At 41.4% G+C, this 21,724-nt stretch overlaps 1 protein-coding gene across 1 annotated transcript in view; it reads right to left on the reverse strand.

The window, feature by feature from the left end:
* Positions 1 to 21,724, reverse strand: part of hcn4 (hyperpolarization activated cyclic nucleotide-gated potassium channel 4) — a gene marked incomplete at both ends in the record, with an annotated part of 304,555 nt that overhangs the window by 96,770 nt on the left and 186,061 nt on the right. Inside the window, one exon of the mRNA XM_084337727.1 lies at positions 13,237 to 13,455. Within this exon, the coding sequence (XP_084193853.1) occupies positions 13,237 to 13,455 (219 nt within the window). The remainder of the gene's footprint in view (positions 1 to 13,236; positions 13,456 to 21,724) is intronic.

Consider the following 21,724-nt stretch of genomic DNA (forward strand, 5'->3'; position numbering starts at 1 on the left):
AATAAGGGTCCTATGCAAGTTACGTGTGTGTGTGTGTGTGTGTGTGTGTGTGTGTGTGTGTGTGTGTGTGTGTGTGTGTGTGTGTGTGTGTGTGTGTGTGTGTGTGTGTGTGTGTGTGTGTGTGTGTGTGTGTGTGTGTGTGCGTGCGTGCGTGCGTGCGTGCGTGCGTGCGTGCGTGCGTGCGTGCGTGTGTGTGTGTGAGAGAGAGAGAGAGAGAGAGAAAGAGAGAGAGAGAACACTGTCCCCCTGGGGTATTTACTCCGGCTGGCTCCGGTCTAACAGCACCACATAGTAAACAGACAGATAAAAAAATAGATACAAATTGCCGCCTACCTGCATTGAGCTGCAGAGCCTTTTTCCCACTAAATGAAAACATATGGGTTGTGGATAAAATGTATATCTGTGTTATTTATTCATTTTCATTTCCAGCCAAGACACACAAGGCTCTAGATTAGTGAATAAGAATAGAGGAGGCAGATCCCATTGTTACACAATACGAATGAAAGAGGCAGATCCCATTGTTACACAATACGAATGAAAGAGGCAGATCCCATTGTTACACAATACGAATGAAAGAGGCAGATCCCATTGTTACACAATACGAATGAAGGAGGCAGATCCAATTGTTGCACAATAATAATACAGGAGGCAGATCCCATTGTTGCACAATAATAATACAGGAGGCAGATCCCATTGTTACACAATTATAATACAGGAGGCAGATCCCAGAGTGGCAGGGTAGCAACAAATGGCCATGGAATTCCATAGCGACTGGCACTGAGGCTGGCCAGCTGTTCAGCCTACTTGGCACCCTCTAAAGCAGGGCAGCAGACAAGATTGAGCGCTGAGCTGTATGAGTCTGTTGGCTCTCCCCCCTCTCATTAAACGGTGACTCTAACCAACGGTATTAGTCATGCAGCCACTTCCCCTTCCACGGCACACAGTTTTTAAACATGTTTATGAATGTATTTATTTATTTATTTCTATTTATTGCGTTTGCATGATGTTTAGCCACCCTTTTAATCCCCCTACAGTAGGTCTGTGTGATGCAGCTTTCTTCAAGTGCCTGTTGTCTTTGTACAGACAGCAAACAATTGTCTTTATTTGAAACTGTATCTGGGACACAGTGCCGGTGCACAAAAGGCCAACCTACTGTAAGATGGAAGATGTCACATGTACTTGCCAGTAACCATTAACCAACACACTTACTTGAATCTATCACAATATCTAAATCACAGTACACAAATCGACCTTGAAACAATATGACCAGCTTGAATTTCCATCTTGGGCATATTGTTGTTCGCTGATCTGGGAAGCACCCCACCACATCGGCCTCAGAACGCACCGCTTCTACCTCAAAATCCTTCCTCAGTCATTATTAACTTCATACTAAAAGAAACCCCTGCATATATATATATATATATATATATATATATATATATATATATATATATATATATATATATATATATATATATATATATATATATATATAATTATATACATATCAATGATATCAAAATATATCAATGGGTGGGGGTCTCTGGAGCTCCAGGGAGGTCTGTGGGAGGTCTGTTGCTCTCCTTTCTCCCCACAGACGGTTGGCCGTGTGGTAGCAGTGCCGGCTCATTATGGCCCATGCTGGGGCTCACATGGAGAGCTAGGTGCGGTGGAGGCAGGGCTCGGCCTTCATGGCCAGCTGCCAGACTTTTCCTCTCTCTCCCTCACCGCTGAGACTCGGGCCCGGCAGCGCAGCCCGGCCCCAACATGTCAGCTCACAGCAAGATGGGGAGAGGTGAGACACCTGCCTCAATCTTCCCTCATTCTTTAGGGGCTCAATTAACTCAGCTCAATGCTTGTCTAAGTCCTGGATGTTTTTTTTCTTTTTTTACGTGTGTCGTTTTTGGAATTAAAGGTTGGAAATGGACAGTAAGAATGCACACGTCACAGCCTACGTCAACCAACATCCCTAGTTTCGGGCAGGTAATATGGTTGTTTTTATTGTTGAACTCTCTTTGAAATCTCTTTTGCTCTCTATGCTGTGTTATTGACACCACCCCCATCATGTGCCAGCACTCACCCCCATTATCATGAAGTGATTCGAGAGGCTGGTCCTGGCTCACCTCAAATCTGGCCTTTCATCCTCACTGGACAGAGACCAATTCGCCGACCATCAGAACAGGAGCACGGAGGATGCTATCTCCTCAGTGCTACATTCCGCCCTCTCCCACCTGGAGGAGAGCAATACCCATGTGAGAATGCTGTTCATCGACTTCAGCATTCAAGACCATCATCCCCTCCAAACTCATCTCCAAACTTGGTGACCTTGTGGAAACCAATGTCGTAGAAAATATTATCATGTCATTATAGATCTGTGTTGAGATATCATTGTATCTTTATTAGAGCTGGGCCGTTAACGGCGTTAACGGGCTGCGTTAACGCGGGACTATTATCGCGCGATAATACAATTGACGCCGTTAATCTATTTTCAAACTTGGGTCTCCTCTCCTCTCTCTGTCTGCATGAGAAGCGAGCCTCAGCGAGCCACACACTCACTCACACATACACATACAGGTACTTCATAAGGGAGGTGCCTCTCCGTGGCTCCGTGCTGCTGAAGCACGGAGGACACAGACCGAGCTCTGCGCTCATCATGGCGGAGAGAGAACTAAACGAAAGTCTGGGTACACTTTACGAAAGTCGATGCCGACAACGCACGTTGCCACAAGTGCAATAAAACATTTGCAAGTATGGGTGGCAATACAAGCAATTTGTCAAAACATCTGTTGTCAAAACATAACATTAGTCTGCAGAAATGCGCCGTTTTTGACTGCTTTGCTCGCAGTGTTCCATCTCCATCCACGTCCACTGCAGGTAAGCCAAGATAATACGGAGTTAGCTAGGCTAATAACAAATTATTACGAATAGGCTAATAAATAAAATATAATTGCTTAGCTAATTGTTTAGCTACAAATATATTTGAAAGATGACAACTTTTTTGTATTTTATTTTTTAATAATTTTTTAAACAAACACATAAACAAACATGACAACACACAATAGGATATACAAATACACATATGCTCCAGCTCGTACCCCGCTCTCCCGGATCCCCCATTGGATAATCCAACCATTATAATTTGTTCCTAACCAGACACTACCATTATATGCTGGCTTTTATTCTCTCCACCACTTCTAACCACATTGCCATTTTGGATTCATTGAGACCCAAAATTCTAGCTGTTGATATTTCTTGATAAATATCAAGAAAACCAATCTCTTTAGCTGTGGAGGTACTGCATGCTCAAAGACATCATTCAGCAGTAATACAGAGGGGTGTACAGGTATATCCAGAGTTAAGAGATTTGACAATTGCTGGGTCACTTCTTTCCAAAATATCTTAACTGGTGGGCAGTCCCAGTACATGTGCATAAATGTCCCTTCGTCCCCATTTGTACCTAAGGAGCATTTGGAGTCTTGTTTAAGACCCATTTTGTTCAGTCTTATAGGAGTTAAGTATGTCCTGTGAATATAGTTAAGATTGATTTGTTGATGGTCCGGGTTCCTTGATGCAAGGCGTACATTTGCCCAGGCTTCTTGCCAGTCAAAGTCTATCTCCAGGTCTGGTATATCCCTCCTCCAGACTGAGTCTGAATGAATGAATGAATGAAAACTTTATTTAACAGATTGCAGAATGGGTACAATACAGTACGGCTCAATACATACAATTGTTAAGGGGATGCAGACCTGAGAAAGACGTTTGTCTTGTTTCCATCAGGGTCCCCCATTTTCAATTCATATAGACATTTATGACATACACAACATACATGACATTTATGGCATAGGGACATATAGGTATTTAGTACTGATACATTTGTGACATAGGCGGTATTCAAATATACAGTACTGTTACCCCTAGATCCTGACAGAGTATATACATATGATGGGGAGGGGACTGTACATTAGGAGGGGGTGGGTGGGTGGTAGGGAAATATACATACGGCGGGGAGGGAATATATACATGCAGTGGGGAGGAGACTGTCTATTAGGAGGTGGTGGGGGTTTTGGGCATTTACGGTGGCCAGTTTCGAATTGCAGCCTCCCGTAGGTGCTCTTTAAGAGCGGTTTTGAATGTGGGCAGGGATTCACATTCCTTTACAGCTTTGGGTAGGGCGTTCCACATTGTTGTGGCATAATTGCGAAACGTGTTTACTCCCTTGTTTGAGCCGAATCTGGGTTTAACATGATTTGTTGAGCTTCCTCTGGTGTAGTGGTTGTGGTATTCACTGACCTTTGGGAAGTATTTTGACATGTACATGGGCACCCCGGTCGTATAGTGTATCTTGTAGACCAGGCCCATTGCAAGTTGCTGTACTCTGTCGTCTACTCTAAGCCATCCTAGGTTGGCAAAGTGGGCAGGGGTGAGGTGGGTTCTGGGGTTCAGGTCAAGTAGTAGTCTGACCAGTTTGTTTTGTGATGTTTGTAATTTTGTTTTAAGCGCCTTTGAGGTGCTTTGGTACCATGAGGTGCACGCATAGTCATAGTACCCTTGAATGAGTGCTCCTGACAGAGTCTTCAGGGTATTCTTGTTTACCAGAGAGGAGATCCGGTACAAGAATCTAGTTCGTTGGTTGACTTTTTTTATTACATTGGATGCCATTTTGTCACAGGAAAGATTTGCCCCTAGGATGGAACCCAGGTAGGTAATTTCGTCTTTCCTTGTGACAATATTGTCACCCACTGTAACTGAGAATCCGTCGGTCTTGCTGAGTTTGTTATTTGAACCGAAGAGAATGGACTCTGTTTTGCCCATGTGTAATGATAGTTTGTTATCAGCGAGCCATATGCAGATTTTGCCTAGTTCCGTGCTGAGGGTTTTTTCAACCTGCAATTTGTTCTTGTCAGAGACCAGCAGGGCTGAGTCGTCCGCAAACAGGAACAAGTTGCAGTCACAGGCTGACGACATGTCATTTGCATAAATTAGGAAGAGTAGCGGTCCTAGTATGCTTCCTTGTGGAACACCACAGCTCACTGTGAGGGGGGGGGATAGAGTACCGTTTACCTCTACCATCTGTTCTCTCCCCTCCAGGTAGGATTGCATCCAGCTCACTGATAAGCTATCAAAACCAATTGCTTTTAGCTTGTCCATTAGAATGGAGTGATTGACAGTGTCGAAGGCCTTTTGTAGGTCCAGCATGACCATGCCGCAGTATTTGCCCGCATCCACCTCTTGTTTGATGTGGTCGTTCAAATAGAGGAGGCATGTGTCAGTGGAGTGGGACGTTCTGAAGCCAGATTGGAATTCGTAGATTAGATTTTTTTCCGCCAGGTACTTTTCGACCTGTTCGTAGACTATTTTCTCCATGACTTTCGAGATGTCTAGATGTAGGGTTTCATACGAGGCCGTTAGTAATTGATGATACAAATCTGAAACAAAACCTCTCGATGTCTCTCTTTCATAGAAGAATTTGTGGTATCTGTGGTGTACAATTGGTATCCTTAATGGAACACCGTGAGCCTTCAAACATGCCAATAACTGTGCGTAAAAATAATATGAGGACTTGGTGAGATTAAATTTTTTGCATATCTCATCAAAACTACAAAAACCCTGTTTGTTGAAAACGTCTCCTAATGTGTGTATGCCTTGCTTTTCCCATCTAGGGAATCTTATAGGTTGTTTTCCAATCAAGAGTGCATTGTTATTGAATAAGGGAGTATGATTATGCCATTTATGTGGGATAGAGTCTTTTTTTTGTGTTTCACGCCATATCCGGATTGCATGAGTGATTATGGGGCCAAATTTCCGTTCGCATTGCTTAATTGATAATTTGGTGTACACTATGTCCTTCAGCCTATGTGGAGCTACTATATTTTCTTCTAAATTTCTCCAGGATACTGATGCTTGGGGATCAAACCATGTTGTCAGTGGTCTTAAAGTGTATGCCTTAAAATAGTGGTGGAAATCTGGAAATGCCATACCACTGTCTGCTTTGTTTCTCTGTGCGGTGGATCTTTTTATATGTGGTGGTTTGTTATTCCAAATAAATTTGTATGTGGAGGAGTGTAATTCTTTCCAGTAACCCTTTGGAGGGGGTAACGGTAGCATTGCGCTGAAGAAGTTGATTCTAGGTAGGACGTCAATCTTAATTATTGATATCCGTGCTTGTACTGAGTTTTTAAGTTTTGACCACCTGACAAGGTCGTATTTGATTTTGTTTTGGATTTTTATGTAATTGTGCTTCACCGTTTGGCTTATGGTAGGGAATATTTCAACTCCCAAACATCTAAAGTGTTTTACCATCGGTATCTCTTCTGGGAGGGTTATATTTCTTTTTGCAGGGGCGTTAAGTGGGAGGAAGGCCGACTTCGGCCAATTTATCCTAAATCCCGATAAATCTCCAAAGTCCTCAATCAACTTGAGAAGATGAGGCAATGCGGTGTTGGGGTTTTGCATGAACAGTATTACGTCGTCCGCATATAAACTAATTTTGTGTTGTGTGCCCTTGATTACGATTGGTTCTATGGATTGGGATTGTCTTATATATTGTGCTAAAGGCTCTAATGATAGATCGAATAGTCCGGGACTAAGGGGGCAACCCTGTCTGGAAGACCGTGATACTGGAAAGATTTCGGAGGTGATTGTACCTGTTGTAATCATGGCCGATGGGTCTTTGTATAATACTTTAATCATATCAATGAATCCTTTTCCTAACCCCATCCTTTCTAATACTGCCCATAGATACGACCATTCCAACCTGTCAAAAGCTTTCATTGCATCCAGGGACAGCATCGCCTTAGGTGTGTTGTCTTCCTTGTTAGCATCTAGTACGTGTAGTAATCGTCTTATGTTATCAGTGATCAGGCGGCCTCTTATGAAGCCTGTTTGGTCCGGATGAATTAAAGACGTCATATGCTTTTGTAGTCTGATGGCTAATACCTTAGAGTACAGTTTGATATCGGTTCTGAGGAGGCTTAAAGGTCTGTAACTACCGCACTCGGTGGGGTCTTTGTCTTTTTTGAGGAGGACTGTTATGAGTGCAATATTGTCATTCTTATGGAAGTTCCCCTCCTTGACTGAGTATAAAATCATATTTAGTAATAAGGGTCCAATTATGTCCCAACAAGAGAGGTACATTTCTGGTGGGATACCGTCTCTTACAGGGGCCCTTCCACTTTGCATTTCAGATATGGCCTCCCTAAGTTCATCTAGTGTGATCGGTGTTTCTAACTGTTTAGCGTCATCCTCTGAAGTTTAGGGAGGTTAATTTGATTAAGATATGTGTCCATTTTGTTTTGATCGAAGGTCGTTTCTGATTTGTATAAGTTGGGGTAAAATTCTTTGAATGTCGTGTTTATTTCTTTGGGTTCTGTAACAAGTCCTTGTTGTGCTCTAATGGTAGTTATATCTGCAAATTTTGCGTTGACTCTTAGTCGCATAGCTAATAGGTGACTTGGTTTGGAACCTTGGGAGTACTGCTGTTGTCTTGTGCTACGTATTTGCAATTCAGATTGTTGTCTGTATATGGTGTTAATCTCTTTTTTTAGTATATTGACTTGATTTTCCAGTTGAACCGAGTTGTTGTATTGCAAAGAATTAAATAACGTTGAGTAAAGTGTTTCCAGTTCAGCCAGTTTTGAGCATCGATTCTTGCGTATTTGGGAGGAAAAGCTATCAGTGAAATCCTTGATCATTCCCTTTGTCGACATCCATAATATTCTGGGGTCCTGCACCGAATTCGCATTTATCCGTAGGAATACCGTAAGAGCTTCTTTGATTTGTGTAATGAATTCCTTGTTATTAAGCAGCATCGTGTTAAATCGCCATCTTGGGGCTCGGGATGATAGTATACCAAATGTTCCTTTTAAGAGTAAATAACAGTGATCAGACAATGCATTGGGTATCATTTCCACATCGTAGTTATCAAATAGTCTCGGGGTTGTGAAAACGTAATCTATTCTGGATAATGTATTATGTCTCGCAGATCGACAAGAGTACTTCCGGGTCATGGGGTTGAGTGATCGCCATAAGTCATTTACACCTGTAATCTTCGACCAATCCTTTAATGCATTAGATGCATTTTTTTGTTCATTGGAAAAGGAGGGGTTTGATTTGTCCATCCTTGGGTTCCAAATGGCATTAAAATCCGCACCGATTATAAATGAGTATTCGGGAAGGTCTAACATTGCTCTGGTAAGTGTAGTGAAGAAACTAACTTCGTATAAATTTGGGGCGTATACCGCTACCAACGCTATTTTTCTGTTCTTGTGTAAAATCTTAGCTATAGTTATCCGACCATCTGCATCAGACCATACTCCCTTCAATTCAATATTCAACTTCCGTCTAACAACTATGGCTACTCCCCGAGTTCTCGTTCCAAAGGAAGAGTGACTGATGTTATGATATATGTTGTCCGCTAACATATCTATGTCTTTCTCTAAAATGTGCGTTGCGCTTAGCAGAGCTATGTCCACCTGTTCTTTTTTCATCAGTGTGAGCACGAAAGATGACAACTTTTTATAGATCATCATTCGTCCATGTCCCAGCCCATGCCTCCTCCCTCTCCCTCCACCACCGGTCCCAGCTATTGAGATTGCGAGTAACGTTATTATTCCTGAAGTCCACCAATCCGAAACTATACTTTTAAAGTCCATATCACCAAATTCCAACATCCAATATACCATATAGGATGCCAAGAGCATGCTCTACAACATGGGACCATCCATTTCTATCTACAGTCAAAGCTGTTCACATGTAAAGGGTTTTTATAAACTCATCTTAATTCTGTGCTCAATAGTTTCATTGTATTACTATTTTACACATCATCCAATACAATTTTCCAGGACAACTGTTTCTATTTCCATGTAAGTGTTCACTTTTGCTCAGTTTCCATGACTTTTCCATACCTGGAAAATGAAAAAATTTATTCCATGTTTTCCAGGTACCGTGGGAACCCTGACATTACTCCCTGCAATTGAGTCTGTCCATCATAAATGGTGTCTGAGGAAGGCATTGTCAAGGTCACCTCTCATCCCAATCATGGACCGTTTTCCCTCCTCCCCTCCAGGAGACGCTACAGGAACCTCCACTCCAAGTCAAACAAACTCAGGAACAGCTTCTTTCCCTCAGCGTCATCTCCCTGAACTCTGTGTCACAATGACAGCCCCTATATACTATCTATATACCTACTTATACACCTGCATATAACCCATATAACTATGTATGATAGCATGTACAATAATGCTGTATACTGTATATATATATATTTATTCTTACCATATATATACTGTATATATATATATTAAGGCTGTCAAAGTTAACGCGGTATTAACGTGTTAACGCAAAATTCTATTAACGCCACTATTTTTTTTAACTCACGATTCACTTTTTAGAAAAAAAATAGATGAGGGGGCAAGAGAGAAAGAGAGCTGGGAGAGTGTGTGTGTGTGTGAGAGAGAGAGATGGGGGGGGGGGGGGTGAGTACTCAGCCCGTGTGTGGGTGAATGTAACAAGTTCCTAACGTTTTCTTTCCCCTATTATTACATGCACACTTTATTCATTGTTTTAAATTATTATTTTCTTTTAAGTTATTTTGTGCATCACTCTATTTTGAATTTGATGCAAATTTGCAATGCATGAGGGTCATCCTTTTGTGTTAAATGGCTGCATAAAGCAAGCATTTGTTGACTCATGTTTTTGTCTATGCGATTAATTTGTGATTAACACTTTGGTTGCCTTGGGTTAAATTAATGATATACCATAGATTGCCAGCGCTATTTGTCTATGGAGAAAGTCCCCTTCTTTGCAGGGCTATAACTTTTTAAATTCTATTGCTACATTGCCATTATTAGGGCCCATTCAAAGTCCTATATGTATTGTTCATTGTGTAGCAACGTTAAACTTTTTCATTCACATATTCATAGTAAAGTATGGTCTAATGTATAAGTATGTTTTCATCTCTTTCTGCAACTTTCTCCAGAACGTGATATATAGCCCCAAATGCATTATATTGATGATGAAATACAGTTTGATGGCAATCAGCGCGATATAAAAAATTCCAACTAGACGTACTTCTAGAAGTTACTACACGTCATCTGATGTTGACCGGATGGGCGAGGGGGCGTTTATAATTCCGTGGGCAGCGTTATACCAATCATCTAATGTGGGTCAAATGTTGATAAAAGCAGTTAGTATCGAAGATGGTAACGTTACACGCTGAAACTCACCCCAGTCTCCGCGCGCCGTTGGGCGATCATCGTCGAGTAGAAATTTTATCATTATGGGATATATTATTACCCGGTCCATCTCCAGCTTGTATAATGGTATATACGTCCAAATCATGTTGTTTATCGAGTTATTGGCAATCGATCGCTATGTAGAGTGACGAGCTAGAGTGCCGGAACCTATACCGAGTGGCCGGAAGTAATAGGGCCGACCAGCAAAACCTCTACTGCGCTTCCTGTTAAGCGGTTGCGCCGATCGGCCACCAGATGGCGCTCCTGAACCGCCAGAGAGCTCAGTGGGTCCTGCTGGTGGATATCAGGCCAGCGGAGGGGGAATATGAATCCGATTCCAGATTTTTGAAATATTGATATAAGGACGCTGTACAGCGTCCCCCGGCAACTTTAGCATGGCCAGCAATGACGCTGTAAAGCGTTTTTAGGCAGTCAAAGTGTTAATCGTGAGTTAACTATGGACAATCATGCGATTAATCAAATTAAATATTTTAATCGATTGACAGCACTAATATATATATATATATATATTAGTGCTGTCAGGCGATTACATTTTTTTATCTAATTAATTACAGGATTTGTAATTAATTAATCTAATTAATCGCATTTTAATCGCATAACCATTTTATGCCTGATATTCTATATTTTATAATCATATTTCAAATTGCATGTGTCCGGATGGCAGAATTCAGTACTGTATCTACAAAACCTTCTGTTTAATCATCTTCCATCTATTAATTTGCTTAGATTTTTCAGGTCTGGTCAATTTGAGCATGGTGTTATTCACAGTCAAAGATACAAAAAAATTTATTGATATTCTCATTTGGTTCATTACAATTTACTCAAAATAAAATTTTCATTCAATCAATCACCGCGCAGATTGATTGATTGAATGAAAATGTTATTAACAGATTGCAGAATGGGTACAATATAGTACGGCACACAATTGTTAAGGGGATGCAGACCAGAGAAAGACTTTCGTCTTGTTTACATCAGGGTCCCCCATTTTTTATTCATAATGAATTGTAAGTAAGGGTGCAACTTGCACCGTGCAATCCATTCTTTGTGGATCTAGCCCACAGTATTTCTGACACTGGGAATACATTCCCTGAGATTCATAGATGTCCCTAGAATCAGATACCAAGAACATGCAAATGGACCATATTAAAAAAGAAAAAAGTCTGTAAATGTGTATTCTACATTCTTATGGAATGAATGAGATACAAAAAAAATATTATTTAAAAAAAAAAAATAAAAAAAAAATGTAATTAATTTTGAGTTAATTTTCATAACGCGATAATTTGCTGTGTAATTAATTAATCTAATTAACGCGATAAACTGACAGCCCTAATATATATATATATATACACATCTGTCTGTACATACCTGCACATAATCCTTTTACATATCTGTAGATACTATATCTGTACTTATTACATGGCGTTTTCACATTCGCCAAAATGCTTGCTTGTGATAGCTATACTCGGTCATCATCGCAAAATAATTGACCTTCACTGACGTTTAAAACACCTCGCCGAGGCGGCTCGGTATTTTAAACTCCGTGTCGGTCAATTATTTTGCGACAATGACCTCGTAGCTATACATTATCCCTTACATATCCCTCACCTACTCTTACCTGTTGTGCTGCTGGCCAGTATGACTACTACCATATTGTCTTTATACCTGTATCACTGTACATATTAATATTACAACTCTGTACATACATCTGATTAGCACTGCACTCAGTAGTACTAATTGATATATTTTATACCCAGTTTAATCACCTGTACACATTGTATATGACTATTACTGTTATATTTGCACTCTGGTTGGATGCCAAACTTCTTTTTGTTGGACTGTAGCCTACTTGTATAATGACAATACATTTTAATCAAATAGTTAATTATTGGATTGTGTCAGATGTCCCAGCTGTTGGGTGAACTACAAATTGTACTAGTACCAAAGATATTGAATGTAAGGAAGATGATGCATTTCAAACAGTGAAAATGGAACACTTCTCCTAAGTGGGTGGTGACTTTTACACAGACTCTATCATTAGCACACTTCGCCAGACACTTTTCACCTGACAACTAGGAGTTTCACTGTGAGAGCATAACATATATGGAGGTGCACGTGTGACCAATCATGTTACTCCTTCTGCGTTGTGTTAAATGTCGATGCCCCGAGGGAGTTTAGAACCCGGGTCTCCCACGCCGCTTACTGCCACAGTCACTTCACAACACGCACGTTTATCGTGACTGTGGATATTACTCACGGACCTCCGTTACACACGCCACCTCCCCCAGATCCCCTCCCTGCTGAAAAGGCACCCTGACCATCCAGTAGAAGTCATTATTACGACGACCAGGACGCGGCTATTCTTTTACTAACGGATTTCTAGTTCCGCGTTCGCATTCTGCGATCTGATTGGCCACTGACGTTTATGGTGCGATCTGATTGGCCACTGATGTTTCTGGTCATGTGACTTCTGCGCCCAATCGCGTGACGCGCCCATTTCCGCCTCGAACAGCAGCAAACTACCTAACGCCTAGTTTATCACTGCTGGTTAAGCTTAGGCGACTCTTTCGAAGTTGGTTAAGGTTAGAGTTTGGAATCAGGGCTGGTGTTCTATCGCCCTGCTCTAAGACAAACTCTAACCTTAACCAACTTCGAAAGAGTGCCTAAGCTTAACCGGTGGCAGAACTTGCCGTCACACGATTGGCGCAACCAGAAACGTCAGTGGCCAATCAGAGCGCAGAACGCGAACGCGGAACTGGAAATCCGTTAGTAAAAGAATTCAGGCGACCAGGACTCATACCCCACCAGCTTCCCACCCGCAAACACTGCCAATTGTGTTCATAGGGATGTCTGACTAAGTTGGAGGTAGCTAAACATTCAGAGCATGTGTGACAACATGTGCATGCCATAAAATGTACACTCCATCTACCGATTCCATGACTTGCGCTTGCCAAGCGTCCACAGTTGAAGAATCAATGTGACTCACCTTCTCCTGGTACTGTCGACGGGAGGAGTCTAAAGACTGGATTAGCGCAGTGGCATGCCCCACGAACATGGCGTAACAGGTGGCGCCCACGATCATGCTGAGGATGGTCAGCCACACGTCCGTCATGCCCACCGGCGGGTACATGCCATAGCCGATGCACAGCATGTGGCTCATGGCTTTGAAGAGGGCATAGGAGTACTGCTGTCCCCATGTGTCATCCTGAGGAGGGGAGAGGAGAAAGAAAAGAGGGGAGAGGAGCGTGGGGAGAGGAGAATGGGCAGTTAACACTGACAGAAGGGCGGAGTGGAGCTGGTGATGATGTAGGGTCTCTCTCTCTCCTATGTGTGATAGCAATGTGGGAATACATCATCAGCAAGGTGTCGGGCAACACACAAATGTACATGCATGCACACCAGTGGCGTTGTTAGCCCTGGGCTTCCGGGGCTTTAGCCCCAGATGTTTTTCTCTTAGCCCCGGAGCTTAATTTTCTTTTTTTAAATATTGTTTAAATTTTTTTTTTTTTTACGATGGCAGCATCTCCATTGTCTGTTCTGAATGTTTGTTAGTGTTTGGTATTTTTTGTTGGTTTTTAGTACTTTTAAACATCCATTTTTAATAAGTAGTAGTTTTCATTTGATCCTATAATTTTTTCATTCACCGATTTGTGGACTTTTTTTTTTAGTCTCCTGAAAGGCGCCTTATAAATCAAATGTTTTATTATTATTATTATCATCCAGGAGGGAAAAGACACTTTGGATAGTAGGGACTGCATCTCTGCCTGTCCTGGCCGCGTGAATATTAAAGGCAACCAACTTGTGTTCAGCTTTTCTCTGATTGGCCACGACCCCCCGCCCCCTTTTGCCGCGAACGCGGCAGGCAAGCGGCAGCGGTCCCAAATGAAATCCATCAGTGGAGGAAGCGGCAGCGGTCCCAAATGAAATCCATCAGTGGAGGCTGCATCAGTGGAGGACGCAGGCTGCTGACTGATTATTAGAAAAAGAAAGCAATACGCTTGGACCAGCACTCACAGATTTTGGTTATTTAATGGCAGCCTGAAACAAACATGTTTCGGAACAATTTATGTTCCTTCCTCAGTGTTGATGGCTAGCAAATGTTCTCACCGACAATAATGTTTATATACCAAGCAAAGCAGGAAGTGACGTCATCCACAGGTGTGTTGAGAGTTGCTATAAGGTCGAATTTGACCCAGGAAGTACTTTGATGCCAAGAGTCCATTCTTAAGTCGAAATTACCACAATATAGAAATAATAAATGTAGATATAAAATATATAAACATAAAATTGTTGTTATACTAGAAACAAAAAATAACATCTAGTATGTATGGCTAGGTAGATACACTCTAATGCCTTATTCATTTTAAATATAAAATATAAAAAATAAAAAAGAAGATAAAAAAGAAACCCTTGGGTAAATAAGTCCGCCCTTTGGCGTAAAGTCAAACTCTTTTTTTGAGCCTCATAATAAAGAGGAAAAAAGGAAAAAAGAGGAAAAAACTACACATGTTCGGTGTGTCTAAGGTTATTAGTCTTACGAATGGCTCTTTAAAATAGATCTATAGTCTAATCATTAATACTCCCTTGTATACTTAGATACTTGTTGCTTAAATAACTAGATGCCCTTATTTGTTGGGCTAAATGGATCTTACTCATATTTACTGAACCGGGCTCACCCTCCATACATCATTCTAAAGATACTAAAACATGAACTAATAATCGACCTTAATGGGAAAGGTATTTAAAGGAAGCAGGTCAAAACGTTCTCTTCATTCATCCCTCTTGGTTCTATACAGTTAAAGAGGTGAATATAATAACACTCCCTTTGCAAAAGTAGCTTATGCCTGTCACCTCCCCTGGCGGGCCTATGAACTAACTCTAGACCCATATAACGGAGATCTTTGACAGCATGCTTGCAAGTCTTGAAGTGTCTAGCTACAGCAGATTTGACGTCTGAGTTTCTGATTGAACACTTATGTTCACTGATTCTTAATTTGAATGGTCTCGTTGTTTTGCCTACATATGAAAAATCACAAGGACATTTCAGCAGGTATACTATGTTGGAGGAATTGCAGGTAATACGTCCTTTAACCGATATCCGTTTGCCCGTTTTTGGGTGTGTATAACTTTTGTCTTTGATCATCCCTTGGCAATGTACACAAGATTGACAGGGAAAATTCCCATCTGGGATGTTAGACATAAAGTGAGTCGTTTTATTATGGGAAAATCCGTTTTCACAAGCAGATTTGAGAGATTCGCTTGTCTTTTGTAGTAGTAATTGGGCGAATGTTGAAACGCCGTTCCGATTAGAGGATCAGACTGTAAAATATGCCAGTATTTATTAACAATGGTTGATTGATTGAATTGATTGAAAAGTGTATTAACAGATTGCAGAATGGGTACAGTACAGTACAGCTCAATACATACAATTGTTAAGAGGATGCAGACCTGAGAAAGACTTTCGTCTTGTTTCCATCAGGGTCCCCCATTTTCAATTCATCATATGACACACATGACATACAGATAGACAGTACTGCTGGTACGTATGTCTCTCGTAATCGGGCTGTAAGTAGACACAAAGGCTACTTTATCAGAGTGTACCTTATTCTTCTTAGGGGCCAGTAACGAGGATCTGTCAATCTGCTGAGTTTTGTGCAGGGCCTTAGATGTTAAAATATCACTGTATCCTCTGTCGTGAAAATTCTCCCGTAGGGTTTCGGCTTGGGCCTTGAATCTGACCTCCGTGTCACAGATTCTCTTGTAACGGAGTATTTGGCTGAAAGGTAGACTATTTTTTAAAGCCGGGGTATGGTAGCTAGAAAAATGGAGAAACGAATTTCTGTCTGTCTCTTTTTTGAAGACCTCTGTATGTAATGAAGTCCCACTTGGGGCTTTGTTGATTAAGACGTCCAAAAAGGGTAGCGATTGCAAATCGAACTTCAAAGTAAATTTTATCGTTAATCTACAAGAGTTGAGATATTCAAGGAAGTCATGAAGCTCAGACAATGTACCTGACCAAATAAAAAATAGGTCATCTATATAGCGCATGTAGGATTTGACGTGTTTCTCAAACGGGTTATTTTTAAAAACATGTTCTAGTTCAAATTTGGACATAAAAAGATTAGCTAGGTTCACTGCGGCTGGCGAGCCCATGCTGAGTCCTCTGTTCTGCAAATAATATGTATCTTGAAATCTAAAGTAATTCCTCGTAAGCACTAGATCGGCTAGTCTAACTAGCGCGTCTGTGGAGGGGAGTGATTCTGCTCTCGATTTTAAATAAAGACTCAGTGCGTCTAACGCATCAGCATGTGGAATGCTAGGGTACAGGCTGACTACATCCATGGTAACAAGAAAGTCTGTGGGACTAATATCACAGGCCAGAAGCCCACTCAGGAAGGAAGTAGTGTCTTTTAAATACCCGCGTTGTGAAGAGGCCAGATCCTTAATATGTGCGTCTATATATTGCGAAATTTTCTCTGTGGCAGAGCCTATGCCGGAGACTATCGGTCGACCTGGAGGGTTAACTAGATCCTTGTGGATCTTGGGTAAGGTGTAAATGATAGGCGTAATTGGGTGCTCTACAAACATACATTTAAATTCATTTTCAGTGATTACTTCAGCTAATCTGAGGCTTTTTAGGACTGTTTTAATTTCCGTAGAAAATCGGAACACTGGATCTGAATTTAACTGGGTATACACCTCCATGTCGTTCAATTATCTCATAATCTCAGTCACGTACGTACTCTTAATTCCTGCACCTTTGTCAGCTTTTCTAAAAATTCAATCGTCTTTTTCCATGAGTTCCTTGAGCGCTCTCGACTCTGATTCCAGTAAATTGGGGTAAAGCTGGGCCTTGTGGCTGGTATCACATAAATTCATGACCTCATTCTGTACCAGTCTACAAAAAGTATCCACTGAAGGTGGGTTAAGATGGGGTACAAACAAGCTACGTGGCTTAAATACTTTACTAGTAGGCAAAGAGTGGGTATCAGGCTCTGTTTCTGCATCCACAACCACATTTTCAGGCACGTTTATGTTAGTAACATATTGGGTTCTGTTAACTATCCCTCTGGCATAAAAGGCTTTCAACTTAATATTGCGAAAAAACTTAAAAAGCTCTACCTTGGTAGTAAAAGAGTCCACCCTCCGTGCCGGGACAAATGATAACCCTTTCGACAGTACTGTATGATGCAAGTCGCTCAATTGTGCGTTAGAAATATTCACTAGGTTGGATGTGGACGTGGTGCTCATCTCCGAAACCGTTGGCCTCTTTCTCTGGCTCCTCCGCGTCTTCCGGTGGCCTCTCGCGGCGGTCGGGGTGGGAGAGAGCCGTCCCGCGGGTCCTGAAAAATCGATTGGCTGCGGAGGGAATACCTTTCTTGAGAGGGCGTCTCGTCTGAGCTGACAGCTGTGGAAGAAGAGTCCGAGTGCCTCTGTCGATCTCTGGGCTGCTGACTGATTATGAAATGAATGAATGAAGCACGGAGCATAATGTATAATGTTATTTCGCGGCGTTTGTAACGTCATAACATCAGTGGAGGACGCAGGCTGCTGACTGATTATGAAATTAATGAATGAAGCGCGGAGCATAATGTATAATTGAAGCGCGGAGCATAATGTATAATGTTATTTCGTAACGTCATAACATCAGTGGAGGCTGCTGACTGAACTAGAAACTGTACGCTGTAACGTTATTATGTTATTTCGCGTTTTTAACAACCAACTACCAGATTCACTCGTCACTGTACATCACTTCTGAAGTATAAACAAACTATACTGCTGTGACGATTTTGAATATCTTAACGTGTATTTACGCCCATACAATTTTTTAGATGAATGATTGTGGATATAATATAGAAAACACATCATTATGATATTGTCAGATGGCGTTGTCAGATGTGTAGAATTCACCTACTTACAATTATTTTCCTATAAAATACAATGGTGAGTGAGAAATGTATCTCCAGTGATAAAACCCAGTGCTCTATGATACACAGCGTGGATGGGCTTTCAGAGGGAGAGGCATGCATGTACATAATTTCACCATAATCAAATACAGACATAATTGTGGATTATTGTACAATGGTCTTCTTACTGGCAGCAGAAAAGCATGATCACTCTCTGCCGCGTCTGCCGCGTCTCTCAGCGCGGATAAGGGCGTGTGCTACATGCATGTACATAATTTCACCATAATCAAATACAGACATAATTGTGGATTATTGTACAATAGTCTTCTTACTGGCAGCAGAAAAGCATGATCACTCTCTGCCGCGTCTCTCAGCGCGGATAAGGGCGTGTGCTAGGGCGGTCACATGGCCGTGTGGCCAATCAGAGAAACGCTGAACGAAAAGCTGAACACACGTTGGTTGCCTTTAATATTCACGCGTCCTGGCCAGGAAACACTTTGCAACTGTGATCTCCTCTGGCAGTAGTTGGATATTGTAATGTGTGGCGAGGGGTTGCAGCAATTCCACTGAGAGAAACTGCTCTGAGGCTGGATAACATGCCTGTATGCCTCTCATAAGTTGTTCTCCAACTCATGAGAACCTGCTCTCAAGCTCTTGCAGCATTCTGTCGAGGACTGGATAGAACAGTCTCTGTCTCAGCTGATCTCCTGAGCTGAGGTCTGAGCTTGTGCCACAAGATGACTCAACTACATACTCGTCCATCCTTTTCTGCTTCCTTCTTTGGCTGGTAGTATGTTCCTCAATCCCAAGGCCATTACATATGGCCTTTGTCCTGTCATGTCCACTGCCATCTCTGAGGTGCGATAACCTTTGAGTGTGTCCTGCACTGTGCTTTTAAATAGTACAGATAGGTATTGAAGATGTGCACTTTAACGCAGCAGCACCTGGAGCCATCCATACCCATGTCCAGTGTCCACTGACAAAGACATGCTCATGATACTGTGATAAACTATAATAAGCTTTAGGCTGTCCGGTTTAGCGTTAGAATGGAGTAAGTCGCATGTGACACAGCTGCTCACCCGTTATTTTTTTTTTCCGTTTTAAAAACATATTTATAAACCATTAATGCGTTTAAAACTTGACGCATATATCAACTGAGATTATCAACTAACTATATCGACCAAAAGAATCGAGATGCCAACAACAAGGAAAGACACAACGAGACCAAAACCAGTCGCAGAGGACCCGCCTAAGGAAGCAGGATTCGTGCGGCAAATAGCAGAGAATATAGACGTGACAGTGGCCGCTTCAAGTTCAACCCCTTCAAATACCTCCGCGGACACCGAATATATCATCCGGAGAATGGAGAAAATGGAGAATACAATAACCCAAAAAGTAGATGCTATCAAAGAATCTATCGAAGGCAAAATAGAAGCGCTAAGAGCGGACGCCGATGCACATATTAAACGCACCGAGGCTCTGGAAACAGGTATGGAAGTCCACCAACAAAATTTCGTTTGAATCTACAAAGACGTAGATGATATCAACGTTAACCTAACTGCTGAGATGAAGGGAAACTACAAAGAACTCAAGACGGAGCTCAGCGATATAACGATGGAGCTTAAGCGAATCAATGAAGAACAGAAAGCCAAAATATTCGAGATGGAATATCAAAAACGCAAGCTGAATATTCGTATAGTCGGTCTGGACGAGTCGGTGAGCTGCGCACACCCTGAAGAGTTTGCCACAGAATTACAGAAAATCTTTGGAACAGAGATCCTTCCTAAAGTACCAGAGGTGGAACAGTGCTACAGATTGGGGACCCGATCCAATGACAATAACGTTAAGCCCAGAGTGATATTGGTTATCCTGCACCAAATCAGAATAAAAGAAATTATTATTCGTGAAACTCGCAGGATGAAAGGCAATCTGAAATACAAGGATATATCAATACACTGCTTTGAAAATTATTGTCGTGAGGTAGTGGACCTGCGTGCCAAGTTCAAGACGGTGATGTCTCAACTCTATCTGGAGAAATACAGACCCCTATTAATATACCCTGCAATACTTCGCATCGTCGATAAACAAGGAGCAAGGGTTTTCCTCAACTCGCCTGAAGATGCAGCCAAATACATGTCTGCACAACACGCAGGATAGTGTATAAATGGCCTTTTAATCTCTGTTATGCATGGACACCATATAGTATAAACTTTAATGAACCGATGATTTGGGACAGAGAGACCTACGAGCTCAGAGTTATTGAATGCTTTCCCCGTCGGGCTTCTATTATTGCGGACATATTGGATTCAAAATTGGAACACTCCAGAACATACTGGAACATTCGAACACTGTAAAAACGACATATTGGAATAATCTAGAACATCTAAAGCATTCTTTGATATAGGGAACATTCTGGAATAACAGCAATACGTGGCCAGACATACTACCAGAAGCCCTTCGGGGGAATAATCAACAGCATCTAGCTGCAGAACCACATAACCATCATAGCAGCGGCCGGCTGGAATAACATTCTTCACAACGGATCATCGCCCACCCCTGGCCAGGGGAAATGCTGCTTATACGTATTTAAAAACTGCTTTTTATTAATTGGAAATATTTCCACTACTTCTCCAATTTATACTTTAGATGTTTAAGCATAGCAAAGCTCTTTTAAGATCTAAGTTAATGTTCTCTTCCTTTTACTTGTTTTTTTTCTTCTGTTTTCTCTGATTTATTAAGGCTCTCTTTTCAGTTCAATACCTCCATATTATTCATGGGTTACTATAAATTACACAAGTTCATATAAAATGTAAGTGATTAGGGCATGATAATTGAAGCTTATTTTTTGTCTTTATTTTTATTTTTATCTTATTTAAACTAGCAAGCCACAGTCGACATTCTACTTATGGTAGAATTTAGAGTGTTAGATCCTATGGTCAGTGTTGGGAAAGTTCACTTTCTACATGAACTAGTTCAGTTCACAGTTCAATTTTTTTTAAATGAACTAGTTCAGTTCATAGTTCATAATTCAAAATGTTGAACTAAAGTTCATGGTTTCAAAAATGAACTAATTTAGTTCTTTTTAGTTCTTTTTTGAATATTTTTTTTTATTATAGATGTTTCACGTACAGTTACTTACATTACAAAAACACACATTGGGACAAGGGGGGGGGGGGGGGTCCTCCAGTTCATCTCTATGCCATCATCCACACCATAAGCAAGCAAAAACAAAAAAAGAAAAACAAGCAAAAAGGAAAGCAGACCAAGACAGGCACTGTACATTATTGCACTTGCCTCGAGCCCATTCACATGTAGACATACATATATTTATTTTTTCTATCCTAGGTCTGTCCATACAATGGGGCATTGGGCCTTTAGAAGGATCCGATACATTTCAGCAGGAAAATAGTCTAATAGTGGGGCCCACACCTCCTGAAAGGAAGCGTTGTTGCCTCTATGCACAGTGTCTTTCATGGGGTAGCAGCACACCGAAGATCTCTCTATACCACATTTGTAAAAATTGAGGCTTATCCTTAATCCAGTTTATCAGAATGCATTTCCGGGCTG

This window comes from Notolepis coatsorum (assembly GCF_963971535.1).
Source record: "Notolepis coatsorum genome assembly, chromosome: 20".
In the NCBI taxonomy this organism is placed as follows: Eukaryota; Metazoa; Chordata; class Actinopteri; order Aulopiformes; family Paralepididae; genus Notolepis; species Notolepis coatsorum.